The sequence below is a fragment of the Poecilia mexicana genome, unplaced genomic scaffold (genome assembly GCF_051168715.1).
Source record: "Poecilia mexicana isolate PSO_F unplaced genomic scaffold, ASM5116871v1 scaffold_15, whole genome shotgun sequence".
NCBI classification, from domain to species: Eukaryota; Metazoa; Chordata; class Actinopteri; order Cyprinodontiformes; family Poeciliidae; genus Poecilia; species Poecilia mexicana.
Genome location: NW_028263384.1, coordinates 12,003,140 through 12,017,222, shown reverse-complemented (window position 1 = coordinate 12,017,222; position 14,083 = coordinate 12,003,140). Strand labels below are relative to the sequence as shown.

The 14,083-nt window shown below is 39.5% G+C and overlaps 1 protein-coding gene across 2 annotated transcripts in view; it reads left to right on the top strand.

Moving 5' to 3' along the window:
• Nucleotides 1-14,083, top strand: part of ccser2a (coiled-coil serine-rich protein 2a) — a 63,041-nt gene that overhangs the window by 32,316 nt on the left and 16,642 nt on the right. For both annotated transcript variants that reach the window (XM_088013516.1, XM_088013517.1), the window contains exons 7-9: nt 387-452; nt 579-710; nt 7,454-7,597. In XM_088013516.1, coding sequence (XP_087869642.1) covers nt 387-452; nt 579-710; nt 7,454-7,597 — 342 coding nt within the window. The remainder of the gene's footprint in view (nt 1-386; nt 453-578; nt 711-7,453; nt 7,598-14,083) is intronic.

Genomic DNA, 14,083 nt, shown 5'->3' with positions numbered 1-14,083 from the left:
TTTCGAATTTTGACAACAAGAAAAGACTATTACTGGAGTATATACCTTCGAACAAACAAACAAAAAAAATTTGTTCGGTGGTGTTGTCAGCAGAAACGCCCACAAAAACCGCTGCTCCTGCGTAAGCTCCCTGAGGTGAGGACAGCTTTTGGATTCAATAAAATAAATATGTTGAATATTCGATCCCATACTGTGCCTTTGGTTTGCAGCACCGTTGGCTGGCAGATCGGGGTCAGAGGAGAGTCTGTGCGGAAGAATGGGGTTCTTTCACGGCTGTGAAATATTGCTTTTGAGGCATGCCTGAAGCAATTGATTCAGCTCACTTTGTTCTCCGCATCTGTTTGTTTGCCCCCCTCTGTGTGTGCGTGTGTTTCTTCTGTTTCAAGCTTGAAGAAACAGGGTCTCCAGCAGATGTTTGTGAGCAGACGGAAGACGATACCGCTGTGTCACAGGTAAAGAAACTTGAGGTTTTTTGCAATGTTTTTGCACCAAATACAAATCAATGTACAATGTTTTCCCCCCTCCATCTAATATTGTCTGCTAGTAGTACTTCATGCTGTATATGTCTGTGCTTTCAGATGGAGGCTCTGATTAAGGAAGTGCAGGTGCTCAGGGAGGAGCTGAGGGGTAGAGACAAGACTATAGCTCTGCTCACTCTGCAGTGCCAACAGCTACAACATCAGCAGCAGCAGCAGCAGTGCACTCAAATGGTGAGTTGGTATGAACAGAATTGATACATATACTCATAATGTACTCTAATGTTTTTTTTTTCCAGGCTGGAATAAAGTCTAAAACTAAATAGCCAGAATGTTTTGAGGAAATTGTACTCAGCTTCCTAATCAAGTCCAATAAGAAATGAAAGGTGTGATGGACTTCATCTTTCAGTAGTTAAGATGGAGAGAGGAGCTCCACTTTGTGAATGTCTGCATGGGAGCAAAGTGCAGCAGTCTTCATCATCCACGAAGCAAAAACTGCGGAAAATCTGGAGAGATATTCGACACGATGAATACTATTGTTATAAAACTGTTGACAGAATCGATTGTCGAAATAGCAGTTTAGCAGTTTTGTCTCATTTTCCGCCACATGAGCCCGTCACCGTGTTTCACAGTAGCATATGTTCGGGGCAGGAAGGCTTCTGCGTGGTGGCTGAAAAGCTATTTGTCGTGCTATGTTCTGGGAAACTTCTCGAGACTTTCGTTTAACAATGGCTTTCTTCTTGCTGCGCCTCCATTCAGAAAATATTTGCAGAGAGCAGCGTTAATGGTCGTTTTGTCGACGTGCTCTTCCACCAGACCTCCAAAGTTACAATAAGCCTTTTGTCTGCTTTCTCTTGTCTGCCCTGTCAGTTTAGGTGAATGCCATGCTTTGCTAAGTGTGTTAAGTGTGCACACAATCCAATTTTCTGTCAATTTTTTTGATAATTGACAGAGGATTGCTTTATGAGATATTCAAAGCTTGGCACATTGATTTATAACCTAACCCTGCTTTGAACTTCACAAATTGTTGTTGACTTATGTTCTCTACAAAACATCTGAGGCTTTTACAGAACAGCTGGATTTTGCTGAGGTCAAATCACACAAAGATAGTCTCTGTTTCCAGATTAAGTCACTTTTGAAAGAAAGTCAGCATCAGAACGCTGCTTATATTTAGAGGTATTGGAGTTAGGATGTTGGAAAGCAAATGGCTTTCACATTTTTCAAAATTTTGTTTGTAAAAAAGAATTTTAAAAAAGTCAAACCCATTTCCTTTTTTTTGTTATGGTTTACTTGATTCTGCTGTAGTTTGTATTGGTCTACCACATAAAATGCATTAAAAGTTTTGGCTACGACAGGACAAAACTGAATATAAACTCATAATTTTGATAGATGTTCCTATATATATATATATATATATATATATATATATATATATATATATATATATATCCAAGTCAACATTTGATAAACATTCTAAATTACCTCTGCATGACCGACTATTTTATTTTTATGGAAAGACACAAAAAGATTTTGAAAACATATATACTTTTAATGTCATTAGAACACAGAGTGTAAAAACTCACACTTTTTTTATTATTATTATTATCTAGCTCATGTGCTGCAAGCACTTTGTTTCTCCGTCATCTGTTCAGTTCCTTCCTGTTAGTGTGTCTTTGAGATCTGTGCCATTGAAATGCTCCTAGTCAGCACAGTTTATGCTGCTTGGATTGTGCAAAAGGAGCATATTACAGACAATACTTTGATTACATCATCCAGTGTGACAGCGCTGCTGCTGCTAAGCTGCCAAACGGATAGAGAAGTCATGTAGTGACGCTGCTCATTTTGTGTGTGTGTGTGTGTGTGGGGGGGGGGGGGGGGGTTAAATTGATGGCTATTTTGCTCCAGCCCTACATGCACTGTTGCTCAAGCCTTCAAACAACATCTATTCCGTTTGATTTTGACTGGCTCCATTTCCACTCTAACATTCATTAGTGTTCTCTCGTTAGCCAATAAAAAAAAAGAAAGAAAAGAAAAAAAATCATCATATGCATGGCTGACATTATTCAAATCACTGCCACAGTGAGAAATACCAAAATGTCAAAGCAAGGACCTATCCACCAGCTTATCTGTAACATGCTGTCTGGCCAATTAGGATTAACAACCACCCAGAGCTCTTCAGTCTGCACAATATTGTTACACCCTTAACTTCCAACAATCAAAGAGACAAATGAACACTTTTTTTTTTTTTTTTTTGCTCTCTGGCTGGCTTTAATGAGTTTAAAAGTTGTTAGAGTGAAAAGAGAAAACAAAGGAAAATTCACTTTACTGACTGAGGTTTCTTTTCTTGAGGGAATCCAAACTTAGGTGAAAAAAACTTGGGTGTTATTTTTTTCCCGCTCTGATTTCTTTACACATAACAACAGACTCATGAACAGGAGGGGCAAAAAGAGCCAAACGACAGGGCGAAAGAGTTTTAGGGTGCAGGCTGAGTGAGAGAAACTAGCAATTCCAGCAGGATTGTTTTTGAGTCCATGAAGGCTGATGATTCCACCTGAATCAGTGAGTCAATGTCTGGGTGTTTGTTCTGAAATTGGTGTGCTGTTTGAAACTGTTAAGAGGCTGAAGCCGGTAACAGCTGACTGAATGCAACATAATGGAGAAAGGAAAAAATAAAAATAAAAAATGGAGGTGTGCGTTACAGCAAGATGTATTTTTTATTTTTTATTTTTTTTAGACCAAATTGTATGTGTACTTGGAGGGCCGAGATTGAAAAATGTGAGAGAAAAGCAGAGCTATTAGAAACTGAAAAATGCTATTAAAGTCCCACTTGACCAAAAGCAGCCTCGGGTTTTAGCCAGTGGTTCCCCCAATCTTTTTACTTATTATATCTAAATTATCATGTAATCGTTTCTCTTTGAACCTGGGATGGCTCACGTTGAATTTCCAATCATGTCCTTAAATTCTCATCAAAGCTTAAATAATCTGCTGACTCCTGGCTTTCTTCCGCAGTGAGCTGATTCTGTATCTGAAGTCTGAAATAGTATCTCAGAAGACCATAAATATATTCTGATACATGATAAAAATATATATATAAATCAAATTAAATCAATGTATTTTTATTTTAGTGTGAGACAGATGGGGTGTAATAAAATGAGGCCTTTTACTGGGATCAGTTACAGTTTAGTGTGATAAAACATATAAATTATGTCAAATATAAATACAAAAAAAATGAGACAATTTTTTAAAATGAGTGTCTTTATGTAATGTACATAATCTTAGCAGTAGTTTGTTATATTGACGCAGAGAGTTCATGGAGAGGTTGTCAGGGGTCTCTGACAAATATGTTAATGTTTGAAAGTGATTGTATATTGTATTGTACTGTTTATCTTTGAAATACATGCTTTAAAAATCTATTACACTAACCAAAGAAATGGTAATATTATCTCAATAATGGCTCACTTTGGTTTGAAATAAGTTTAAGCAACATTTACCTCCAGTCAGCATTCATTTTTCATCTAGATCTTTACTTGATAAACGACTACACCTGCTATTTTCCTCAGCATATATCAATATTTCATGGTGGGCTTACTATTTATACTGGCGCCTGCTAGAAGCTTACATACTTGCATCATCTGCTTATGTTGTCTTTAGGCTTTTAATGATGCAGTTTAACAGTTCTTTCTCTAGAATTAATACTTCAAATCAATTTGAGAAAAGAATTAGGTGCACAAGCTTGAGTTCAGTGCAGTTCTGGCTGACCCATGCAGGTTTGCAACGGGCTCAAATAAAGACATGCACACGTTTATTGCATTGATCATGGCATAATTCAGTCTGGATAGTCAACTCTTACACTTGTCAGAAGTGTTTCGTTTTAAGTGGTTAGCCTCCAGGCATTAACAATAGGTGCCTCCCATGTAATGCATAGGCAGGCACCTATTGTTCTACACCTCAAAATAACGGCCTCTTCTTAGTACCGTCAATGTGGCTCGTACCGCTGCGTGCCCCCTTCACAATATATATATCAAAACATGCAGCTCGATCCCATGAGGGGATCTATTGCTTTTGTTGGCATTTCGAGTAACTGTGGCGACATAATTAACACAAAACGAGCCAAATTCAACTCAAAACAAAAGTCTGACACAAAACAGTTCCACTCAAAATAGACGTAGACTTTCGTCTGCCCCTGAGCTGCTCTTTAGAACTACAGACATGGCGGAACACTCCGTTAATCCTTTTCCTTTTGTGTTTTATTTACCGTGGTCATAGCAACTGAACTAACGGGCGCCGGGAGAAAAAGAGCGATGGCGGTTCTAGTTAGCTGAGGTATAAACCTACTGTACAGGAGATGAATTGCGATCTGTTTATATGTACAGATTGCTTAATACACCGTCAGTTATCAGCTTTGAAATAAAACGGTTCTGGAAGTTGTTGGAAAGTAATATTGACATGTTGTTCAGATTGTTTTTTCGTTACATTAGTCGAATCTGTTTAGCTATACTGTGTCCTTCTGTGAAAATGTTGGTGTACATACCCCCCCTCCCCAAATATATTGTATGTTCTTTATGCAGTAGCAGATGGGGGTTATTCTGAGACTTAAGTGTGTGACATAAGCTGCACCTTTGCATTAAAGGATCTAAAACTGTTTATTACAGGAATAAGTATATTGTCTAGGATGCCAAATAAAATAACGTGGACACAATGATTATTTTGAAGAAAGATCAGATATGGCGCTGTTTGGAAATGTTAACTATTTAACCAGAACAGATTCCAGGAGGATTAGTGAAGCACAGATTTGTTTCTGCCTCATTCCTCCTACCTGTTCTAGACTTTTTACAGGCAGGCCCCGTTTAAATTTCATCATAAATGTTCTAGTTATAACTTCTTCTTCCATTACCGTTAATGCAGCTCGTACCGCTGCGTGCACACTCACAAAAAAGGTATCAAAACACATGGCTCGATGCTGAGATTGGAGCTATCATTTTTATTGGGGATCAGAGTTATGATGGCGACGTAAAAAGCGAAAAACGAGCGAAATTTCCAACTGCCGGAAAGAAGAGTGTAACTGACACAAACTGCCGCTCCTTTAGAGTGAGTAACGGAGTGGATTTTTGACCCCAAAATAATTTTGAAATCGCTCTCATGGCTGCAAAAATTGCTCTATTGATATGAAAGTCAGTCATGACATTGATATGCATGCTTGCTCCCGTAAAATGTTTTGAAAATTTCTCTAGGGCTGACAGTTTTCTGTCAAGGTGCTTCAGAGTGAAATCATGCGACAGTGTCAGGCTCTCGTCCATTCATTTTCAGACTTTTCTGAAAAATTTCAGAACTGAGCGCACACCATTTTTCTCTCATTGCTGCTATTTCTGTGAGTGAGCTACAGATATGAGTCGCGGGACTATTGGAGATGACAAATAGCCCTCTCATACGCTTCAAACGGTTTTCAGATCGGCCTTACGGATCCTGAACGGGAAGCAGTTGTTTGGACTGCTTTTTTCATCAAAACTGACTGGGTGTCTCATAAAGATGGGAATCTTTCTCCACCTCTCTGTCTCACACACACATGACAGTTAACAGAGGATTAATCACTATAGCAACAGAATACAGAGAAGGCAGAGCTGCTGGTTTGGACTACAAAGACTCTGTAGTTCTAAACATGGCAGAACATTTTAATACAGAGGGCAGAGCAGAAGGTCAGAACTACAACATGGTGGAACACTCAATTATTACAGAGGAGGACTGTAGCAAGGCAGTTCATTAACATTAGCACAAACATTAGCATTTCACTGCCCCCCTCTAGTGCACTTGTGCAGCAAGGCAGTTCATTAGCATTAGCATTTTTCCTAAAATTAGCTATTAGCTAATTTTCTTAATAATTAGACATATTTAGTATACTGAATGGAGCAAGTGAAATTAAAACATGCTAGTGGTGCTCCACATGCTACTGGCAGCATTTAGGCCAACATTAGCATTTTGGTTAATTTTAGCTTATGCACTAATTTTAACATACCAGATGGTGCAAGTCCATGTTAGTCAACATTCTTGTGATTTTTCACATGCTACTTTTTAATTTTTTAGTTAAGCTTAGCATTGATGCTAATTTTTTTAGCATCAGAACGCTGGGTCCAAACCGACGGGCACACGTTGGCAGGCCCCGGTTAAATTTCTTCAGGAATTTTCTAGTTTGAGATTATTGTTCTATTGAAAAACCTGTCAAACTTTTAACCATCTGACCCAAACCATTTCACTCGGATGAAAGGAAATCAGCTTAAATGATGAGAACCAACCCAAAGCTCACTGTGGCTCAAGCTGATCAGGAACTTCAAGATGCTGGAACAAAAACTGCTGTCCACTGTGACGGGAGCTTTTAGTGAATCGTGACATAGACGGGCACCCAATCATCACCTTCAAACATGACTGAAATCTGCAGGCTAAAGGCCTTTACGGTCTGATGAGAGAAAGATTGAGGGGTATTTTTAAAAGTTTTTTGTAGGATTCAATGTGAAGTTTTCAAATCTAAGAGAACTGCACCAGTGGCATCAGCAAGATCAGGAAATTCAATATTTTTCAACTTCAACTCGAATCAACTGCTAAATCGATCAAACTGGACATAACAGACAGTAACCCCAAACAAATATAAGAAATGTTTTTTACTATAAAGATGTGTGGAATAACCTTGATGTCAGACTAGTAAAAAAAAAAAAAATGTACGTACCATACCAGGAAGTCAACCAGTTTGTTTTGATAATAGACGGATGTTGAAAAATTTAACCAGAATCATGGCTGTACACACTTATAACTACAAAGCATGTGGTCTCACTGCCGCTTGCCACATGACATTGACATGTGTTTATATATTTCAGTCTGTATAATTCAGAGCCTTTGTCTATTACTATACACCAAAGTGTCTCATGTTTCTTGAGCCAGTCTGTCACAAATTGAGCACAACTTTCTCTATTTCCCTCCCTACGTTTTAGCCATACGAAGGTCAGCAAGTTAGATGTCGGTGCCGCCATCGGAGGACGTCCGCTTCGTTACAGCACAACGAAAGACAGATGGACAAACGGATGCAGCAGTACGACAAAGCCACCCAGACGTATTGGAGAACACCGAGTCACCCTGTGAGTCTAAACATCGTTCAGTCAAATTCTTCATCGCGGAAAGTTGAATTTGAAATGAAATCAAGTGGCTTCATGTGGATAAAGGCTCAATGATTGCTATTTTAGCAAGTATTTGACAACACTGCTGCAGTGATTCTGTGATTAAATTAACAGATTATCATGTCAAAAAAAAAAAAAAAGTATCCTCAGACTGGTGACTGACTGCAACCATGCAGTGCATTAATCAGTGGAGTGCCTCTCCAGTCACCCACCACTGGAAAGACCTGCCAGGGAGGTAAATCACTGTCCTGGGTCTCCCCTCCCCTGTTTATTAAACCGTCTGTTTGCTTGTCACAGTGTCTCTTACTGTAAAACCACCCAAATCCAGTTCAGCTTGTTAATGTTTGAGTGATAAAGAAAGACGGCAGGGAGCACAGGAATGGAACGAGAGGGAAACCAGAGAAATGTTCATGTACGTGTTTTCCGTTTGCAGCGTTTTGCTCGGCGGCACACAGGTTTTCAGCCACTTATTGATTTTACAGCAGAAGAGCCACAGGCAGCATGATTAGCTAACAGTACACTAATTGATCCGCTCCCAGCTAAAAGGGTGGAACGCACACACAGAGAACCATGTCATGTTTAGATTTTATATTTAAGGACAATAATGGTTTAAAACGGAAAATTACCTTATTTGTCTTTCCGATTGCAACGCGCTATTAGAGCCGTTCTCCGCGGTGGGAAAATCTTTGTTTTGATTTACTACACGTAGACACAAGGTATATTACCATCTACAGTACAAAGTAATCTTGATAGCAATAGCAGATTATGGTTTAAAAGTTTCCATGGCAACTATTATAGCAGGGCTCTATGCTCGACGATATTCATCTCTGTAGTGAGAGCATCTGTGTCTGACCTGTGCTACCTGGCACATAATAACTCAGTAAAACAAAATTCATTCAACATGTTCTTTGTCGGAGCTTACTATTGCTCTGAAAGGCTCTCTGCGAACCTTTTGGAACGCTGTAGCAAGTAAAAAGAAAAGAGACTACTGAATAAAAAATAAAAAAAAAAGCAGTAATAGTTGATCTGTACAAGAGCTCTGCATTTCACAAACATCAGAATCAAGCTTGGCTTTGGTATTCCTCCCATCACTGAATTCATTTTGATATTATTAAAAACATAATTTTTTTTTTTATCTTTTACTTTTCAAAACCATTTTTTTTGCTTCTAGTTTTGCTTTTGTGCCATGTTGTTGGATGCCATGTTGAAAAAAAAAAGAAAAAAGAGAAGAGATAAAAGACCAGTCACAGACCTAAAACTAAAATCATTTTTCTATCAGGCATAATCTCACAGTGAAGAATTAAGGGGAAAAAATGAAACTCTCACTTTGAGTTAAGTAATGTAGTGAAAAAAATTAATTGAACAAAAACACTTGAGGTGAAATTATGTGTACGCTTAGCAATCCCTTTAAAATAAGTGCACCTTACGCATATTTTATTTGTTTAAAATGACATTTTATAGTTGGTCACAATTCCTACAAACTACTGCTTTTGTAATCGGTAATTTTCAATTTCCCTTCAATTTGAATATGGTATGTGTCGAAGCTCATTTAACTTTTAGCACAGACAGCAAGCAGGATGGTAAACAAAATATGAAGAGTCTTTCATTTTTGAAAATTGCCACAGAGTCCAGTTGTTTGGGAGGAATTAAAAGAAAAACAATTTTCTGTTCATACGTAGCAAGTTTAAGCTAATAAGGCCTGTTAAATGCTACTGAGACTTTAACTTGAATCGTGTTCTTAAGTCAAGCAAAACTAAGATTGACCCACAGACACTATGGGTGGGTTTGGTGTGAAATATGAATATTGATGTCGCTGGTGCAAAGATTTTGGTATTGTAGCATTTTTTCCTAGATTTTTTTCAACATTTTTGAGAGAGCATATTATTCCAATTAAATATGGTGTTATTTTATGCCTTTATTTACCCATAGAGATGTCAGCAGTGTTGTACATGTCTGTATCTGCCTCATCAGTGTTGGAGAGGTCAAAACGTGCACTAAGATTTCTGGAATCCCTGAATTCAACCGGCATCTTTGCAGTAAATCCTTTTGCCTCTGTATCTTGTGTCATGGGGTCTCTGTAAATTGCGCTCGCTTTCCGCTGATATTATCTGGGCCCGATGGATATCTGGAGAATTTAGAGGCTCGGTGCACCTCACACTCTTTGTTGACTCTTCCTAAACGGCTTTTCGCAGGCTTCACTGCTCTCCTGGAGAGAGAGAGGTGTTTGCTTCTGCAGGAGGAACGGTAATTTGGGTGGCAGGGAAACATGCATGTAAATACATTAAAAGAAGATGTCACCTGCCTTAGGATGGTTTTGACAACAAAGACAACAGTTTTCACGTTTTAGCTGATACTTCCACAAAGTTCGGTTTATTTCCATAAAGGTAAAATGTCAGGTGTTTAGTCGGAATTGTAATTTCTAACAGAACTGAATACAGCAGCAGGTTTTTTTTTATTTTTTTATTTTTCATTTATTTATTTTTTCAAAACACACAGATGACGGAGGACTGACAGAATGCCACAGAGGCAGACGAGGAGAGGTGTTTAATTTGTATTTAAAATAGAATAGTCATTAAATTTGTCTAGTGAGACAATAGAACTCAAAAGCCCTGTGTCTTGGTGTTATTTGTGCGCCATGAATTATGCAGTTGTACAGCTCATCTTTAAGAGACCATGTGTGAGTAATTAAGTGTTTCTGGGTTTTCGTCCAGCTCACTCTGCTGTATTTAATATGCTTGTCAAAGTCAGCTGGAACAGGCTTTTGTTTAGGCTTTTAATACATTTAATAAAATCCTGCAGAGAAAGCTGTCAAAGCAAATACATACCAATTTAAACCCAGAAGACTCCTAGCCATTTAGACGTTGTTTGCACGTATTCTCAGCGATATAACAAGCACACCGGAAGCACAACAAGCCAAAATAGCCCCTCGCTCGGACGACCTGGCACTAGACCTCAAGCTGCTTGGATTCGCTGGATTCCTTCACTTTTCCTCCAGACTCTGGATTACCGTTTTCTAAAAGGAGGAACAATAGTCAAGTCCTTTTTCTCCTCAAGCCATATGGCACTTCTGATAGTTTCAGAAGTGTTTTATCTAGGAGTGGGTTTACTCAGTGAAAGTTGTAGAGTCATTTCTCTGACTCCAGCAACCGTCCAAGTCTTGTGAATTTTCCCCAAAAGAGTTGAACGGACTTTGTTTCGCAGTCGTCTCGAGGCTGTGGCTGTCCCTGCGGCTCGAGTAATTTAATTTGTGTACTTCCCAGTTATAGGTTTGAACACAGCCCTCTTCTTTAGCATTAATCTTTATTGATGGTCTCAATGACGGTCTGGCAGGGAACTGTCAAGTCGATGAAAGTTCAGGGTTCACAGACGAAACCATGGCAAAAGGCAAAACAAGACAGAAGCTCACAGCCTCGGAAAATGGAACAAAAGTGGAAAGCTTTTAAAAATATATATTTCCAACTAGATGAGCCAGACAAATATCACTTTTGTCTCCGCACCTCTCCAGTATTTGTTGATAGTCAGTGCTGGAGGGCGGGGTTATTGCACATTATTGCACAAAAGCAGCCTTTGTGAACACCCCCAAGTAGTTCATCGGGTGGAACTTTGAGGCCTATTTTCTCATTAATCTAATTTGCAAAGTGCCAAAATTCAAATGGCCACATATTATTGTTTTTGTCTATGTGTTTGAAATGATTACAAAGCTAAGACTTCACACTTTCAGAATCTGTAAATGTCTCTAAACGTCCGCGGGGAGTCTTATGTAAAATTAAAGTTTTCTGAGAAACAGAATTTAGGGTCTTCATAAATTATAAGCTGCAATAATCAAAATTAACATAAGCCAATTCCTACACTACTTCATTTTGCATCTAAGGAGTTCATATAATATGAGTTTCATGTTTTGAATCAAGTTAGAGAAATGGATTACCTTTTATAAATGATTTTGATTTTGGTTTTATATTCTATTTGAAGGACTGGCCGAGTATGTTTGGAATCATGCAATGCAGCATTTTATGATCATCTGCATGCAATCTAAGTTGCATTCTTCCAAGAAATATGGGGAGAAAAGAAAAGATACTTACTAAAATGGAAAGAGTTGCATGTCAATGTACGAGATGCGCACGATATCGGTCAAGCTTGTTGCAGCTCATCACACACCATGCGTCACATTAGAAACCACTTAAATGTCACTTGTACAGCAATAATCTGTGTGAGCAGCTCCCCGGAGGAATCACAGCAGCACAAACAAAAAAAAAAAAAAAAGATAATAATGCTTTCCCTGCCGTCTTTTTCTTCTGCAGCGACTAAAACCTGGGTGGGTATCATTTTTAGTCATTTCACATTTGCCACAATAGAAAAGGCGCACAGCTTTGTGTTTGTCTGCCTGCGTTTCTTTGGCCTGTGTGCAAGTACGAGAGCAGGATGTGCCACACACACACGCACACACACATCTCTTGTGCTTGAGTGTTGAGTGGGGAGCACGCTCGGTGAATGTGACTGAACAATGAGTTCAGCCGAATGAGGACTGGAGAGATGACCTTGCTTATAACCCAGATAAACAAAGATGCAGATTAGCAGCCGCTATGAAACAAAAGGCAGCGGAATAAGCAGTGTTACATCAGTGGCAGACAGAGAGGATAATTACAGCCACCCTCCCACTCCCTCTTTGCTTCTCAAACATCCTCCTCTCTTCTCAGAGCTTTCCCAGTGCCTTTTTTTTTTGTCACTTCTGCTCCCTCGCTCTGTGGCTCGCTTGCTTCAGTGATTTCCCCTGCTTGTCTGCGCGTCTCCCCGCTTTTTGGCCCGAGATTGTTTCCCCTCTCGAATTCTTAACTTTCGCCGTAATTGGATCAATTTTCCGTCACCGGCAGCGAGAAAAGTGCGGAGAATGATCAGTGTTTAGCTGTAGGTGGAAGGTTCTCCCCTCCCGGATCCTGTTGTTATTTCTGCTCTCGCGTTTGCAGCCAGACGGCCGCAAATGCACCCCGTCTTGTGCGTGCTCGGCGTTTGATAGGTGAGGATTTAATTGCTAAAGTCAGTGAAGTGAGTCACTGTGGTCAGACCTAAAGTATTTATAATAGCCTGATACGTAAAGCTCGGCGGATTAGAGGAGCCAAACAGGCAGAATAAAGGCTGTTAGAGACGGCGTGTTGTCAAGGAAGTAGGTATATGGTAGATAACGGATGGGAACTTTTACTTGGCTTTTTAATTCTCGTCCTACTTTCACACTATCCGCTTAAGGAACACAAGAGGCTGACTAACACATCTTAAAAGTGAGAGTAAGAGAGCTAAAACACCAAGCCAACAATCTACTGCAGGCATAGATTAAACACTGGAGGTGGCAGCTGGAGGCTGCCTTTGTGGTGTGCTGAACTTATTTTTCTTTTTTTTTTTCATGTGTAATCCTTATATGAGGAGAAACTGAACAGGTGGTCTGGACCTGTAACACATTTCACATGTTGGTTCACCTGTTGTGTTATGTCTTCATGGACTTTGCATAGGATGAGATTACCAGTTAAAGCTATAACAATTATCAGCGTTGCATTCAAATGCATGTAGACCGTTACTGATTTAAGTAGCCGGCAATTTTTAAGTGGCAGGTGTTGCATAGAGTACAGTTCTCTACTGCAGAAATGGAATGATATTGTTGCAAAACCGTGTTTGGAGCATTAAAACTGGTAATCGTTTAACTTTTTATCGGTGGCTCGCTAAAGTGTCGATATGTGTTGAACTTTTTCACATTTGTCAGCTTATAACAACAGTGTCAAAAGCTCTGTCACTCAGATTTTCAGAAATTAAATGTTGGCGCAGACGCACTAAATGTTTAGCGTCTAGACATGAACCGTTATTTTAACACGTTATTGTGCTTCAATCTGAGCCCAATTATTGTAGCTCTGCCTGTTTAGGTCGTGGTCCGGCTCAGGTCTTTAAGGTTTTCTTGTAAGATTGTATTTGGCTCCATTCATCAACTTTACCCACCTTCTGCAAAAGCCTCCCTGTAGCATGACGCTGCCAACACTATGTTTCAGAGTGGAAACGTTTTATTGAGGGTGTCCGGCACACAGTTTTCAGCTTCACATAGGGTTTTGTACATACGCTACATGGCTTACCACTCTTTCATGAAGGCTGAGTTTGTAGAGTACACAGCTAGTAGCTCCCATTTACCAATCAATGTTTTCTTTTTTTTGAAAGGCTTTGTTGACTCTAGTGGCCTTAATTTGAGAGTGGTCAGAAAGGAAAGTGTGTAATGAGAGAGGAGGGGAAGATATGCAGCACAATTTCATCAGGTCAGGAACCGAACCTGCAACAGCCACGTCGAGGACTAAGGCCTCCTCATTGGGGTTGCGCTCTACGCCTGCACCACCACTGGTCAGTGTTGGTGGACATCCGTGTCTTGGTACATTTGCAGTTATCTCACATTCTTTCCGGTTATCTCAGAAACTCTCTTGA